Consider the following 17,745-nt stretch of genomic DNA (forward strand, 5'->3'; position numbering starts at 1 on the left):
TCATTTTCCCTGATGCTCACCCCCTCACCACTCTCTGCCCCTCTGTGCCCTCGCACATGACTTGCTCCATCCCCACCTTCCTCATGCCCACTCCTTCTTTCAAGCCTTCTCCCAGCACCTCCCCCTCCAGTCCCCAATGCCCTTACTCTCTCCTCTCCCAGCATCACCCTGTCCCCACTCCCACTGACACCTCCTCTCCTACCCTTTTCCTTATTGTCTGCACTTGGCCCCCTGGCATTTGTCTCTCCTCCACCCTGTGCCTTGGTGCCTTCCCCTTTCTTCCCCCTCTCTCTCCCCCTCCGCACAAGCCCCTTCCTCTCACACCCCCTCCCCCTAGTTTTCCACCTTCCCTTCCCTTCCCTTATGCCTTCTACTTTGCAGGGCCGGAGTCTGCGCTCAGGCCCCAGAAGTCCCTGGACTCCAACCCCAGAGCTAGACCACACGGTGCAAAGCTGCACCGAGCAGTTTTAAAGTCTCGGGCCATGATGTCACGTCACGCCCAGGTGTCTCCCCGCTCACCTGTAAATTCCGTGCATGGCAGCAGCAACTGGCAGTGTGCACCAGCAAGGGGGAGCCAGACTGAAAGCTACGCACGGCAGGGCCGGGGCTGGGGGGCGCTCTGGGGCCAGGGTGGGAGGACGCGTGGGGGGACCGGCAGGTGGGGGCCGGGGCCCACTCCAGGCAGGGCCGGGGGAGAGACCCAGCTCCAAATATTGGTGGAGCAGGGCCCCCGGCTCTGAATATTGCTGGAGCATGGGCACCACAAGCCCATATAACTCACCGCCCATGTCCCCTGCTGAGGGACAGACAGATAGCACATAGACATACAGACACGCAAACAAACTCCCTGAAATATAGTAGATAGCTGTCCCTTTCTCCACCCCTGATCCTATTGGGGGTTATAGATGTCCTGGTCCCCACCCCTGGCCCCTTGCTACCTCCCTGTGGTCATTCTGAAGTATAACTGTCCCTCCAGCCAGATACCTGCCTTTCCATTTTATGAAAAACAATCAAATTCCAGGCACATCCCATTGTTGTGGTACAATCAAACCCCTATCACACTTTAAGTTATAAGAGAAAGCTGCATACCAAATTTGGTAGTCCTAACTCTTACCGTTTGAGAGACGTTCTTGAACAAACAGATTCACAAATGGACAGACAAAATGCACATTTCTAAAATACATAGTGAAGAGAAGAAGAGAATATACAAAGTACACACCGAAATGCAGTATTAGGGTTGCCAGATGGTTTCAACAAAAATGCAGGACACACTTGACATTGCATCACAATCTATATTACATCTTATTTAGAAAATACTGGACATTTATATTTTCTCAATTTGTTTCCCAAACAGAAAGCTCAAATACTGCACTGTCCAGTTCAAAACTGGACACCTGGCAACCCTATGCAGTACAAGATGCAGTAGGAGAGGATTCAAGATGCTACTGGACTTAATCTGATGTTGGACTGGCTGAGTTACCTAGATTAGCAGGAAAATCAAGGACTCTGGATAAAGACAAATGTCGAGCTGGGGAAGGAGGAGCATACTGTGGGAACACTAGCTTTTGGGGGGAGCCCTACCATGTTGGTGACTGCAGACTCCATTTTGGCTTTAATCCGTTTATTTAAGCCACTTCATTAATTCTTTTAATAACTTATCTCATGATCTCAATCTAGCGACTTATTGCTTAGCTTCTGGGCACATGTAATTAATAAATTGTACCAAAATAAAAGCAACATGATTCACAGTACTCTGGGAAAGGGAAGAGTGACAAAGCCATAGCTGGCCTTTTAAAGGTCATCTCCAATACATTTCATATAAGTGTATTCCTGAATCCATGCTATTTACAAAGCAATGCAGTAGTACAGTATCAATCAGTGTTCAATAAGTGAATTATAATATTGTGCCATCTCTTAAGCTTAAGTGAGGCATCACAGAGATGCAGAAATACACAGAGGATTACTACTGGGAGGAATAATAATAAAAATAATATTTGGTGCTTGCAGTGCATTTTAGATTTTAAGTGAAATATAAGGAGATCTAGATGCAGGTATTGGAGCTGTTCAGTTATTGTTATCTCACTGGGAGTAATCATTACCCAATAAACTACAGAATAGTTACTAGAAAACTGTATCATAAATAATTAACATTAAACTGCACTGAGCAAACCACATGCTATTATGCATTATCCTTGTTTTTCTTACTGCCTTTGTTCACTTAGGGGCAGATTCTTCCACCCCACTTTCTTCTCTGGTCATGGTTGGGCCTCAATGCAGCAGAACTACTATGATTCTAGATCACAGGAGGGAAAGAGGAAGAATTTGGAAAGCCACAGAGGCTCCCTACAGATCTCATGTAAGAAATCAGTGCTTTTTGCGGAAATACTATGCTGCTCCCGTTCGGGCAAAAATCCTTTTGCGCAAAAGGGCCAGTGTAGACAGCTCAGATTTGTTTTGCGCAAAAAAGCTACGATCGTGAAAAGTGCTTTTGCGGAAACGTGTCCGTGCCAATCTAGACGCTCTTTTCCACAAATGCTTTTAACAGAAAACTTTTCCGTTAAAAGCATTTGCGGAAAATCATGCCAGTCTAGATGTAGCCACATAGTATAGGCCAGGATATAATGGCATTAAAGCTACAGTAGTGGCCAGGGAGTGTCTCTGCTGTTTTTCTCTATTGCCTAGGAGAGAGGTTGCTGAGCAGTTCTGCAGGACAGATGGAAGCCTATCTCACTACTCAGACTGTTCACTAGGATCAGGATTTGGCCCCTATTCCCTGACTGGCAAGATTTAGTAATTTGAAGTGCATCTCCTAGCCACTAGCATGAGTATTAAGTGAAGAGTCAAGTCCTGCAGACCTTACTTACTTGTTTTCAAGGAAAAGTTTGCTTTACTATGGACTATGGGGTTGGAAGAACCCATGTGTGTACTGTCAGCATCTATTTTGATGTGTGAATATTCAAAACCAGTGAGAACAGGTTACACAGAACCCTCCCCATGTTGACGAGAGGTCTACTTCCATCTCTCCACATTCAACAAGGAAGTACAGCTTCCTTAGCCACAAACTTTACAAACAGGAGGTCCAGTTCTGCTACTAAAACTGTGGACAAGCAGTACCTTCCTCTGGGAGCAGTACTTTGGGCTCATTATTAGTTAGGGCAGAGGCTGGATCCAGCCCTCCAGGTGAGTTGATCTGGCCCGCGGAGGCCCTACTGCTTCCCTCCCGCCCCCATGCTAATCAGGGCCTCAGGATGGGGGGAAGTGCACAAAGTCTCCTCCTGCCCTGCCTCCGCCCTGCAAGGAGTGTGGCACAGCGCTTAGAAGTGCTGCGCGCTCCTGGCAACAGGAGGAGACTTCACACGCTTACCCCCACCCCCAGGCCCTGATTAGCCTGGGGGCGGGAGCGAAGCGGTAGGGCCTCCGAGGACCAGATCAATTCACCTGTAGGGCTTGATCTGGCCCTGATTTGCCTGGGAGCAAGGGGGAGCCCACGAAATCTCTTGACCTGCGAGGGGTGTGGTGCTTCTGGACTTGGGGGCAGGAGGAGCACGTGAAGTCTCCTCCTGCCCTGCAAGGGGCTCAGCTTTTAAGTCAACTCGAAGTGCGATGCTCCCTGGAAAGGTGGGGGCAGGGAGTGAGAAACTGTCTTCCGCCTCCCCAGGCTAAGATTGACCTGGGGGCAGAAGGAGGAGCACGCAAAGTCTCCTCCCACTGCCAGGGACATGGGTATGATTAAACATCTGCACAGAAATTTTCTTGGGAAAAGAAGTCATATTTAAGACAGACAGACAGACAGACAGATGTCCTCCAACTGCATAAGGACTATGAAAACAAGAAAATATTATTTACTGAGAAAGGTGTATGGGGTTTCCCCTATGCCACACCAGGAAGGTGTGCACATAACAGACTTTTGAAAATGGCACGGGGACAATCTGATCCAGCATCCTTTAGCATTCACAACTTCTGTAGAAGTGACATCTCTATTCAGTGCAAGATTAGGTGCTTATTCACCTTTCAATATTCAGTTTACACAGATTCAATCAGATTGCTATAAGTGATATTTTTGTGATGTATAAATAAATCCACAAGGAGATGGTAAACTCAATATTCCTTTTAGAAGAAAAAAATAGAGGAATTTGAATGGACAGCTAAGTTGTAGATCTGACAATAATGGGACAACAGAGCAGCGCACTCAAAAACTTAAAAGACAGGTACCTCTGTTAGCTGTTTCCATTATGCCCCCCTCCCCCCTCACTGTTGTATATAAGAACCAGGCACAAAATGTTTAGGTAGTACTAATGGGATAAAACATACCCACATGTGGGATAGAAGAAAGCCTGTGTACCACTATAAGTCCCATTTAAGTCCTATTTTGAAGGCAAAAGAGGCACTCTGGCCTTCTCCACAGGTGTGACTTTCACCTGTAACATCAAAAAGGCAACTTTGTCTCTGTGAATCTATTGTTTTTCTCATTTCTTCTTCTCTATTACTTTCCTCATATGCCTTATTTCAGTGACAGGCAACCTGTGCTAGTGAGTAGGCCACATGAAGGGCCCTCCATCTCAGCAGGCTACAAGACTGTTATAATCCAGATGGTCTCCCGGGCTAAGGTAATTTTGCTAATTGCGTTTGCTAGCACAGAATTTGTGGGGTGTGCCAACTGACCTGTAGCAGCACTTTGATTGGATGCCGAAGCAGTGCACAACTCTCATAATCAATGTTGTGTGCAATCAATACGCACTTCACTTCACATGTCTTAGCATTACATGCTTGTCATGTTAATAATACTGGTAGGAGTAAACAGATGGAAACTAAAGGTTCAGTATCAGGATCCTATCACCAAATATGCTCTTATCCCAGTCTGAGTCTGAGGTTAACCAGCTGTGCTGTATGGCCATTTTGGCTGGTTTTGAATGGTTAATTAATCTTTCAGATAGTTAGATCCTAACTATGAAGTCAGTGTAGAAACAGATAGGAAAGCAATTTAGGTTCAACTTTACTGTAGAGACAAATTCTGCCTGGACTTACACTATTAAGTCAACGGAGATGCACAGAATATAAATATCACAGAATCTATACCCTAGAGGTTCTGCTGAAGAAAAACAGAAGAGAGGCATGAACAGAAAAGGAAGAACAAATGTCCTTACTCCAGCAAAGCTTCCCACAAACTGGGAGTTTTTCAGGATCAGGTCTGAAAGTGAGAAGATAGGAAAGGTGGAAGAGGAGGGTTGAGATACCTCATAGGGGAATATACCAAGTGAAAGCTGTAATTTTGATCTGTGCTGATGTATCGAATGAGTGGGTTGAGGCATTAGGAATGGATTCTATCTTGCAGAAGTTCCAGCAACTAATATAAGCGGTACATGTGGATACAAGGTTGGAAGGACCGCAAACAATTTGGAATACAGGATTAGAATTCAAAATGACCTTGGCAAATCAGAGACTTGGTCTGAAGTCAACAAGATGAAATTCAATAAAAAACAAATGTAAAGTACTAAATGCACAATTACTAAATGGAAAATAAGCAGCTAAGTAAAAGGATTTGGGGTTTATAGTGAATCTCAAATGGAATGAGTCAATAATATGAGCAGTTGTGCAAAAGGCTAATATTCTAAGATGCATTAACTGAAGTGTTCTGTCAGACATGGAGGTAACTGTCCAGCTTTACTCTGCACTAGTGAAGCTTCAGCTGAAGCATTGTATTCAATACAATACATCTTTAGGAAAGATGAGGACAAACAGGAGAGTCCAGAGGACAGCAACTAAAATGGTAATAGGTGTAGAAAGCCTGACCTATGAGGAATGGTTAAAACAATTGGGCATGGTTAGTTCTGAGAAAAGAAGACCCTGAGGGGCAAGGGCTGAAATACTTTAAGGGCTGATATAAAAAGTACTATGACTATATATGATTATTTGCTATTTATGTATTTCAGTGAAATAATCATATTATTTTAGAACCTACAGTTGCCAAGTGTTTTTGAAAGATTTGTTAAAATTGCAAACAAAAAGAGGAAACACATCAGAACTATCCATCTGACCTATCCATTTGATCTACCCATCCCTCAGCCTGTGACCCCTTACCAAACTTTATCTACTGTCTTCTATTTATTATCTTTCAGTGTAGTTACATGCTTACAGTGCATTTTTTATCTGTATCACTTTTTATATTCTGATTATGTAACTGTACCAATTACATAACTGTACAGTTGATAAATGTAGGATTTGTCTAAGGATCAACACAGAGCCTCTGCTGTCAAGCCCCTAACAGATTCTCCCGGTCAGCCAGCATGTAGAAAGCTGCTGTTCACATTACATACCATGAGTACAGCATGTATACTCTGCCCAGGCATGTGTAATAAATAATTCACCGCAAGCCTTTTACATAGATTGGTGTCCATTGCACAATGTAATGTCACCAAGCGAAAACACAGCCAGCATGGTACCTTGACATAACCATTCCAATGCAAAGTGTAAAAATCCAACGAATTAAAATTTAACCGGTTCTCTCTCTTGGGGGCTGGGGACTTGCCAGCTCTTTGTTGTATTTGGTCAGCGATTCCTGATTTGGCATCGCTGTCTCTTCTCTCCCAGGGGGCCCCCCTAGCTACTGTCGTCAGGCGTCTGCCCCGCTGCATTTAGTGTGACTGTGCATGAACCACTCTGCCGCATGAGGCTTTTTAACGAGCCACTTCTGTCTGTTGTAGTCCAATGCGGCTAATTACAACGGACAAGACAATGCCGGCGGCCCCTCTCAAAGCACCTGGAAAATTGTCCCCCCTCCCCTCAAGCGCCCGCCCCTTCCCGCCCTCCCCAGAGTGGCTCCTTTGTGAGTTTCCTAGAAGGAGGCGAGGCAGCCGCAGGGAGCAGAGCGAGGGACGCGCTGCCGGCCGGGGATGCCAGTGACACGCAAGCCACCGCCCGGCGGGGAGGAGTGGCCCAGTCACCCCCTGCCTGACAGTGTATCGGGTGTTCAGAGCCAGGAAGAGACGGGGGCGGGGTGGGCGAGCGGGCCCTGCCGGCCTCGCAAATCAATGGCTCTCCCCGCCCGAGCCGCCCGGCGCTGCAGTCCGCTGCGCTTCAATCATTAACCGGCGGGGGAGGCGTGCGCGGAACCGGAGCAGCGCATCGCTGCCCGGGGGGGCCACGCCGGGCACGGCTCGGTCTCCTCCAGCGGCAGGGGCTGAACTACCGCGAGGCTGGGTGGGCTCCTCGGCAGGAGGAGCTGCCGCCGCGCGTTGGCTGGGGCGATGCCGCTGCTGCAATGAGTGATGCTGGCGGGGGGAGGCGGGGGAGCAGCACAAATCCGCTGCAATTCCTCCTCCGGCGGCAGCCAGCAAAGCGGCTTTTCCTGCACCGGTCCTGCTCCGGCTGGGCGGCTGCGGCTCCGGGGCCTCCCCCCACCGCCGCCCCTGCAGAGGCGCTGCCGGCCGAGGGGCCACCATGCCCGGAGGCCGGGCAGCGAAGGACCAGGCGCTTCCCCCACCCTCCTCCGCCCCCCTGCTGCGCTGGGACGAGGTGCCCGATGACTTCGTGGAGTGCTTCATCCTGTCGGGCTACCGGCGGCTGCACTGCAGCGCCCAGGAGTGCCTGGCCTCCGTGCTGCAGCCCACCAACGAGACGCTCAACTTCTGGACCCACTTCATCCCCCTGCTCCTCTTCCTGAACAAGTTCTGCCGCCTCTTCTTCCTGAGCGGCGCCGGCGAGCTGCCCTTCCACCACCCTTTCCTGCTGCCCCTCTGGTGCTACGCCTCGGGCGTCCTGCTCACGTTTGCCATGAGCTGCACGGCCCATGTGTTCAGCTGCCTCTCGCTGCGCCTGCGCGCCGCCTTCTTCTACCTGGACTACGCCTCCATCAGCTACTACGGCTTCGCCAGCACCGTGGCTTACTCCTACTACCTGCTGCCCGGCCTGCGCCTGCTGGACGCGCGGGCCCTGAGCCGCTACCTGCAGCAGCGCCTGGGCTGGCAGCTGGACTGCAGCCTCCCCATCGCCCTCTACAGCGCGCTGGTGCTGCCGGTGGCCTTTGTGCTGGCGGTCACCTGCACCGTGGCTTGCTGCAAGAGCCGCTCCGACTGGTGCGCCTACCCCTTCGCCATCCGGACCTTCGTCTTCGCCATGCCCCTCAGCATGGCCTGCCCCATCATGCTGGAGAGCTTCCTCTTCGACCTGCGGGGCCACAACCCCACCCTCTTCGTCTACTTCTACAGGCGCTACTTCTGGCTCCTGGTGGCGGCTTTCTTCAACATCAGCAAGATCCCGGAGAGGATCCAGCCGGGGCTGTTCGACATCATCGGGCACAGCCACCAGCTCTTCCACATCTTCACCTTCCTCAGCATCTATGACCAGATGTACTATATAGAGGAAGGGCTGCTGCAATTCCTCCAATCCCCCCCTGCCTCCCCAACCTTCCTAGGCACCATCGGATACATGCTGCTCTTAATACTTTGCCTGGGAATGGTCATACGGAAATTTTTGAACGTTGCAGATCTCTGCAAACAGAAGTAGGCAGCCAGGTATATTTTTTCCTATAGTGATTCTTGTTCTTGTTCTTTTTAGAGGATGCTGCAAAAATTTAGGTGAAAAAAATCTACAGAGGAGCCTGATACCTTTCTGTTGAAAGTGACAAGAGGAAACAACCAATCACTGAACTGCTAGAATACTATTATTCTTAAAATGACTAGTTTCCCAAGGGAAGCAATCAAGCACTATTGTTTAAACTACTCTTACATTGTTGTTTAGGACACAAGGTGAAACCACTTAGCACTATTGTTCAATCTGCTAGAAAAAAAATTGCATGAACTGTGAAGGCCCTTTTACTAACTCTAGACTGTTTAGAAGAGTATTGAAATCAGCAATATGTATACCGGCAGTTCGGGCACCGTGGTTATATCCACAGATTTTTAATCAAAATTCCCTGTGTGGAATTCCCTGGCAGATTATGCACAGAAGTTATTCTTCTGTGCTACTACAATAGTCTTTTGAGGTCACATGCACTGGAACTGGATTTGAAATGCAAACTAGCTGACAGCTATTGATGATTCCCCCCTCCCCCAGTGTTACAGCTTCTGTAGCAACCAAGCTATAGTTAAGATTTTAGAGAGAGAGGTAAAACAACTGCAAACTGTTATGGAGCTATAATTTGATCAAGAGATTTTGGTGAGACTGTGTGATTGAAGCGTGAATGGTTGGCATAGTATCTCAAGTCAAAGTAGAAATACAGGATCATATTCTTAGCTGCACATTTCCATTGAAGCCAGTAGACCAGAAGAGGCTCATACCCACAGAACCAAAACCTAGTTCCCTGCATTGAATTCAGTACGAGTTTTGTGAAGGTAAGGAGAGCATGATTTTGCCCAAAGACCCTAATTAAGATCTGATTTATTTTTTAAAGCTATGAAATATAGTGACCTAATTTCTGCTTCCCCTCTTCTGCTGTTCAGGTAATTAGGGCCAGATTCTGTCATCCTTGACTACTTGTAGAATGAGATACTACTGAATATGCATAGAACTACTGAACATGTTCTAGGAGGCAGAATCTGGCTCTAGATAAATAGTATTATATTTTGACATCCTTTAATCCAATTTACCTCTGCAGTACCTGGACATTTTAAAGCCCTACCTAAGTGGCTGTGCTGCGGATGTTTCAGAGGGCAGTTTTCATTGGGTAACTCGTCCAGTTTACAGGTTAACACCACCACATCCATGAATATTTAAAAAATACAGATTTGCTGTGTCTATGCACAGCAACCCAGGTATTATCAGCAAAGCAACATACTGTTGATACTAATAAAGGATTTGTAGATTATAAACGGGGTTTTAAACAGAACTATTTTAAAGTTTTTTAATTGGAGAAACAAGCATGCAATAATATAATGCAAGGATATTATGGTCAACGTTCAGGTGACAAGCTATTTGTTATGCACCATTTTCAAAATGTATGATGGTGCTCTTCTAGTCTTATATTGCACAATAGCTTAATTGCTCTTTATACAGGTCAGATTCAGCATTACCTAGGGAAATGACATTTCTGATGAGTATATGTGACCCAATCTTGTAATAAATATTGGGAGCTTAATCTTGTTTTCCTGATTTAGGAAAAATTCCCATTATCATCAGTGAGTGTTTTGGTTGATTAGGGATTGCAGGATCAAGCCCTGAATTTGAGGTCGCAGTCTTCACACAAACATGATTTTGAAGGCTGAATGCATCAGTGACTCTCATCTATAGAGGGAGCTTTTATGATGTTTCTCAGGATACCCAAGACAGAGTCACCTTGTTATTCCCCTGTCTCCTGTGTGGGAAAAACTTGCTTGTGCTTAACTGGGGTCAGCTCCTTCATACTACCAGCCTGTTAGCCACCCAGGCACTTTCCTCTGGGCTATACCAGCCCTTACTTTACCTTGCAGGCTAACAATAGCTATATCCCAGTCCCTAAGCCCCTTTGAAGTGTTCCCTTGTAATATCCAACCCTTTTCCCACTAAATTCTCACAGAAATACCAGGTCTCCTGTCCCCAATGGAACAGTGTACACACCAGCGGTATAACTCAGCACAAGATTAGCACCTTGCTTAACACCACAGCACTAAGATATATTTATTGTGAAAAACAACCATACCTTTATTAGCAAAGATTCAAGAGGTAGTGAGTAAGGATAATGGAAACACAAGGGTTACATATAAAACAAATGCATAACACACATTCTAGAGACAATTAGCTTAACCTCCTTGTCTAATAAAGTTTCTGGTCCAAAGCCTTTTTCAACATTTTCGATGAAGGCTGGTTCTGATCCTATTTTCATAAATGCATACACATTGCTCGTTTACTTCCTAAATACAGAATGGTGAGATATCTACTTTGTTCCCCAAATATAGCCCAGCAAATCTTTGAGGTATCTCTCAAGATTAGGAAAAACTTAAAAAACAACAAATAGTCTAGTTGCACCATAAAGACTAATAAAACATGTAAATGATATAATGAACTTTTGTGGGTGTAACCCACTTCTTCATATGACTGGAATATTAGAAGTCCAGATCCAGATCTCCTGCTGTGTTTCTCTATGAGTTTCTTCCTGAAATTCTTGCAATCCTTCATCTGAATTCAGCTTGAATTGGTGATGGAAGATCCATTGCGAATGACATAATACTTAATTTACATGTCAACAGAGAATGGATAAAACATCTCTTGTCTGACAGGAAGCTTATCTCTACCCCGCTATGATACAGACTCTAAGAACATATTTTCAGTATACATACAGAACTCCTTACATAGTATTTATACATACATTTCACAATGACAATGAACAGTGTGACCCAGCTTTTCATTTAAGACCCCATGTAACATTCTTTGGTGAACCAGAATATGCATATCAGAATTAGGATAAAATTTGTACCCCTTTCCGGTTGACATTAAGGGATCTTGGGTCACTCCATGCACCACTCTGATAATGGGGGTAGATTTCCAAAGACTCTGATAATGGGGGTAGATTTCCAAAGACAGAATGCTCCACTAAAAGTCAATAAAATTGGCACATTTAAATTGACATTTGTGCTTTGCACATTTTTCCCAGAGTGCTTATCACTAAGGTCCTTTATGCCTGAGCAGAAGCAAATCTTTTCCAGTGTGACTATCTTTTTAGATCCCTTGGTCCAATAACTTCTGCTCTTCTTCAGCTGGCAATCTTTATGCATCCAAAACTTTCATTGAAGTCAGAGTGTTTCAGTCTGGATGAAAACTACAGCTATTAAGGGTGCTTGAATCCATAGGTAAATTCTCTTCACTGCCTACTTTTGGGGTTAAAAAACAACAATGGTCCAGTAGCACCTTAAAGACTAAAAAAACATAAATAGTATCATGAGCTTTTCTGGGTACAACCCACTTCATCTGAAGAAGTGGGTTGTACCCACGAAAGCTCATGATACTATTTATATATTTTTGTTAGTCTGTAAGGTGCTACAGGACCATGCTTTTTTTAGCTGCAGATTAACATGGCTTCCCCTCTGATACTTTTGAGGTTGTTCACAACAGAGAATGCATCTTCCCCATTCCATTATATTAATCTGGTGATAACTGAGGCATGATGAGTCAATGAGATGGGTTTTTCTCATGACCCAAGATGTGGATAATAGAAGGACAAGGGGACCCATTCACCTTCTTTCCCTATATATATTTTTTACAGTTTGTAGTTTTGGTTTTAGTGAGCTACAATTTAATAAAATGTGGCCACACAAAGATATCACATTGATTCTGTGTCAGCCATGGGGCTCCTAACACATCATTTGTGGAATCACAAATCATGTGATTAAGTTGTGTAAATCCATGGTCCCCAAACTGTGGTCCATGAGTATTTATTGATGGTCTGTAGACAGCAGGCTGGTCCCATGTGCTCGTTTCCAGTTGCTAAACCACAGTAAAAGATGCTAAAACCTACATTAAACACTCTCCTGATCTTTCTTTATAAATGATTATATTTGCCCCAGTGGTGTTACTCAGTTGCCAGTAACATAGGAGGTGGTCTGCACAATAGCCAGTAGGAGAGGAGACTGGCCCTGAGAAATTCTATTTAAAAGTATTTCACACTCTGAAAAGTTTTGAAAATCCTTTAACAAATACAAAGCCAGCTCTTGCAGCTGTACCATACTCCACACTCTCCCACTTCCAAGGGAGTTTTGAGTGTGGAGCCTCTGCAGGATCTGGCGCATGGCACAGTTAGAACATCTTCATAAATTATGCACATACGCTGTGAGTTTGAAAGTATGATGTTAAGAACAAAGCTGATGTTTCAGATGTGATGCATCCACTTTAAAAGAAAATATTTTTAGCAGTGAGATGGCTCACCCAAACTTCAAAATAAATTATTTCTTTTAAAGATTTTTAAGAGATGAGATTAGAGCCTTCAACCAGCATTTAAGAAATGTAAAAGAAATCAGGCCAGGGAGAACAGCTCACAATGCTAACAGACAGCTCAGAAATAGCTGAGTGTAAGCTAATTGTAGAGAAAGTCTTTAAACCATACTACATAATAAGTTTTATTTGTGCTTGTGTCAGTAACAATGTAGAGGGCATCTTGAGAAGCAATGTCAGAAAGGCCATGGCTAACTTGTAAAAATACATTTGATATTTGCAGTTAGGCTATGTGAGATCATCTATATATATCCCAATTACAACAGTATATGGGGTTGGATTATCTATGGCTGCAAGTATAACTGGAATCTTATTTCCATTCATAAATGGTAGCTGTGAATCCCACCTGATATACAGATTTGTGTTAAAAAAGGCTCCCAAGGACATTCAGAACATTTCTTCATTCCTAAACATCTGTATTTCAGCAAAGTTTTGATGTGTATTTTAGCATCTTGAGAAGCAATGTCAAGACCAGCTGTAGAATTATTTATGAATGCTAATGGCAAGTGCAACTTTCTGATTTTTTGTACTCTCAGTGCACTGGATATATCAAAAGGGTGAATATGTCAAGTAGGTCTGCCTAGCTTTTCAGTATTGTAACTAATTTGTTTTAAATGCAGATTAATATTGCATTCTAATGAGAATTGCCACATTTCTCTGCAGAATTTCTAGGGAACTATTACTTGAATGTCTATATTCATTTGTTGGAGGACACGTGTAGATGATGCAATATATTTGATGGCCAGTTTTTAATGAATATAGATAAAATATAATTGAGTTAGGGAGGCTAAAAATGAGACAAGCCATCCTCAGATATGGGACCCATTCCTGCTCTCATTAAGTGAATGGCAAAACTTCTACTGGCTTTAAGCAGGAGCCATCCCCTTGGCTTTCATGTATACAAAAGAGAAATCAGTGCATGATTCTACAGTCATGTCCAAATCTGGATGCAGATCTGCTCTCTGATAGCTATGAACTTTAGAGGCATTTTAGGGGACATCTAGGAGGGCATTGAACAGGCACCTGCCAGAAAACTCACTCCAAGCACAGGGAGCAGAGAATGAAAGATTTCAGCTCCAATCTGTATGAGCAGGTACTTCTCAGACCTTACATGAAAGGAGTCATGGAGGGATGGGATTTGGGGCTCAGAAAGAAATTTGTCCTATGTATGTTATAAGCATTTCCTTTCATGTCCCAGCAGTAGTCCCTATCCTGACACACTTATGCAAGTGTGCACAGATCACGTGGGGCTGCTGCTACACAGAATGTTGGTGCACAATTGCATTATTTTGTAATGAATGAATGGCCAGCACCATAGCCTTGCTGTCAGCATGACAGTGAGCAATGGCAAGCTTCCAAACTACTTGTAGCATGTAAACTGGAGTAGAAATTACTCCAGTGAGTTACATAGCTGGATTGTAGAAACTCTCTTTGGGTACTATGGCAGTACTTCATTCTACATGTGGGAAGCATAGTGTATTCATCTGAGTGTTGGAATCTAGAATGCCAAGCCAGCTCAGAGCTATTTCACAGCAAGACTAGCTTCTGAGCTCTGGAAACAAGGTGAAAGGGTATGCATACACAGAGTTCCAGTCGGTATGCCGTAAGGGGAGAGATTTGGCAGTTAGAACTAGATCATTATTATGTTTTCTCATGTGAGAGTTGATTATTTATTTAAAGTTTCCTGCTCATTGTGTCGATGCTGAATTCAGCCTCATTTATTATGTTTATGTCAACAATGCTCAACAAAAGTGTGAGTCTGACAGTTTGCTTTATTTTTATGTATAAATTTCATTCCATTACAGTAGTCCAGGCAGTGCAACTGTGATTGTTGCATTTCATAACTGATCATATGGTTGACATCCACATGCCTTTTAGCACCAAATAATGCATACCGTAATAACCCAGATACCAACAGCATGTCTTATTGCCTATAACAGTCAATGTGATCAAATGGTCTGAGCAGAGAACCAGAAGGTCCTGCCTTCTGACTTTAACTGCCACTATTTTTTTCTGTAACAGATTAACTCGGCTATCCCCTGAAGCTACCATATGGTCTGTGATCTTGGGCAGATTATTTAAACTTTCTGGAGCAAATTCATGCAAATAATTGGAACACAACAGGGGTGAATCTGCCTCCCGTGATCTCAGTTTCCCCATCTGTAAAATGGGAATAATAAACCTCACCTACCTCATAGGCATGTTCTGAGGATTAGCTAATGTTTGTAAAGTGCTTAATAAAATGTAAAGAACTCTATAGGTGCTAAGTAATAGTCATAAACATTCAGCACAAGGAATGTCATATTCAAGGGGGCTTGTTCTCTCCCTGAGAGAAGCATGGCTGTTTCTAGAATCAGGAACTCATGGCAAACAAGTGGACAGACCCCATCTATCCTCCTTATAGTCTTACCTGTAGAACAGCCTGATCCTACTCTCTTTGAGGTCAATGGCAAAACTCCCCGACTTCGGAAAGCCTCAAATGAACAATACACCGTTTTAGAAGTCAACTAAATGCAAAGAAGTCAGTGGAGGAGCAGGGAGGAAAGCAAAAGAGGTTTGCCTTTCATTTTTATAAATGTCGACTACTGATTAATTTGTACAGAGCAGCCTTTTAACACTCATGAGGCCTGACTGCTTATTTGATCCTGTTCCCAGTTATTGTGATGACAATGGGAAAAGATGTAAATGGGAGTAGGATCTGGCCTCAAATTCCCTCATGCCCTTTGTGCACCACTACTAAGTCTTAGCTGAGTGATAAAGATCTGCTGCACCAGTCCTGATTAAGTAACTAGTATTTAGAGACGTGTAAACTTTGTTCATTTGTTGGATCAGTCTAATATACATACACCCCAGTGACTTCAGCCAATTTAGGCTTTGACCTTTATATGCATCAAAACTGAATGGAATATCTGATCCTTCTCTTCAGCCACTTTCCCCTTCTTTCTGGAAAACCTCTGTGAATGATAGCTACAAGCAGAACAGATGAATAGCTAAAAGAAAAGTTTTCAGGAGCTTGTTCTAAGTGGTGGAAGAAGTAAAGACAGGGCAGAAACAGAGGCCAAATAGTTTGAATAAAATTAAGAATCTTTATGCCAAACTTCACCCTTTATCCTACACTAATAAAATCCTGGATTCTATATCGTGCCTGTAGGTCATCCATGTAGGCTGCATAACTTTAGGCACAATTAAAAGCTAAGGGAATGAGTATGGGGCACCATCCTTTATATACTCAGGTGAAATGTAAGATACAAAGTGTTTACATGGATCAAAAGATACAGACTTCCTTTCAATATGTTTATTTTTGTTGGGGCTGAGAGCAGAAAGAAACTAAATGATTTTCTCCACTGAGAATTTATTAAAATAGGACCTGCTCTGCTCCACTGAAATCAATAGCAATTTAGCAATTGACTCGAATGGGAGCAAGTTTATGCCCATAATTATTTAAGGGATAAGACCATCAGGAGCCTTCCTGATCCCTGGGAGTTTCTTCATGGCTGGCGATATATCTTAAGGAGCCTCTTACTGTGTTATAGATGAATGCCTTAGGGCTTGCAGCTGCAAATGGGAGTCAATAGCATGGAAAATACAGCAACAGTTGCATCTTTTTTATCAGCTAGTGATTCAAGCACTTTTCAGTATAAAGGAAATATCTTGTCTAAGGGACTCTGCATGCAACTGAATAAAACAGTGTGAATCTTCATTTCAGTTGAATTGTGTTTGTTTTTTTGAGGAATTTGCCCTCTGTAAAGTCTTGGATGCTGACTACCGTATACATAATTACTATGCACTTTTAGCCGAAAGAAAAGTGTTAGCTATAAATAAAGTTGTTTCTGAACTCCTTGTAGAAAGTTGTGTGTGTGGTTTCTTCATTTCTTTCTCCATGCTACTGGGGGGCCTCTGGGAACAGAAATATACTACATACAGCCATTTAGATAAATTGGATGCTTTCAAGTTGGCAGGGCCTGATGAAATACACCCTACCCTACTTAAGGAAGTAGCTGTAGCAATCTCAGACCTGTTAGTCATTATCTTTGAGAACTCATAGAGAACAAGTGAGGTCCCCAGGGCACAGAGAAGGGCAAACAGTATCTATCTCTTAAAATGGAAACAGAGAAGACTCAGGAAATTATAGAAGAGTCACCCTAACTTCAATTCCTGGAAAGATATTGAAACAAACTACTAAGCAATCAATTTATGAGCACCTAGGGGTTATAAGGTAATAAGGACTAGCCAGCATGGATTTGTCAAGAACAGATTGATTTGGCACAATTTAACTTCCTTCTTTGACACAGATATTGGCCTTGTAACTTGAACTTGAAGCTATGTGTGTGATATATCTTGAGTCTAATAGGGCTTTTGACATAACCCCACAGATATTCTCATAAACAAACTGGGGAAATGTGGTCTAGATTAAATTACTTTGCATAGCAAGTTGAAAGACTGAATGAGTAGGTATAACTGGTTGGCTGTCAGACTGGAAGGATATATACATAGTGGAATCCCACAAGAATGAGTCTTGGGTCCCATACTACTCAGTATTTTTATTAATGATTTGGATGATGGACTGGAGAATATGCTTATAAAATTTTCATATGGGAGGGATTGCAAACCCTTGGAGAACAGGATTACAATTGAGAATCAACCTTGTTAAATTCACAAATTAGCCTGAAATCAACAAGATGAAATTTAATAAAGGCAAATGCAAAGCATTACACTTAGGAAGGAAAAATATCAAATGCACAAATATAAAATGGAATAATTTACTAGGCAGTACTATTACAAAGAAGGATCTGGGACTATATAGCAGATCACAAACTGAATATGATCGAACATGATGCAGATGCAAAA

The 17,745-nt window shown here is 43.6% G+C and overlaps 1 protein-coding gene across 1 annotated transcript; it reads left to right on the top strand.

The window, feature by feature from the left end:
* The first annotated feature begins 6,833 nt into the window (after positions 1-6,833).
* PAQR9 (progestin and adipoQ receptor family member 9) lies at positions 6,834-16,745 on the top strand. The gene has a single exon (XM_075937663.2). It carries the CDS (start codon positions 7,438-7,440, stop codon positions 8,500-8,502), a length of 1,065 nt encoding a protein of 354 aa, XP_075793778.2. The 5' UTR covers positions 6,834-7,437; the 3' UTR covers positions 8,503-16,745.
* The last annotated feature ends 1,000 nt before the right edge of the window (positions 16,746-17,745 follow it).

This window comes from Pelodiscus sinensis, chromosome 10 (genome assembly GCF_052426305.1).
Source record: "Pelodiscus sinensis isolate ZL-2025 chromosome 10, ASM5242630v1, whole genome shotgun sequence".
In the NCBI taxonomy this organism is placed as follows: domain Eukaryota; kingdom Metazoa; phylum Chordata; order Testudines; family Trionychidae; genus Pelodiscus; species Pelodiscus sinensis.

Bases quoted from the DNA above. Each gene is read 5' to 3' on its own strand.
- PAQR9 (XM_075937663.2), top strand. From the start codon at position 7,438: ATGCCCGGAGGCCGGGCAGCGAAGGACCAGGCGCTTCCCCCACCCTCC.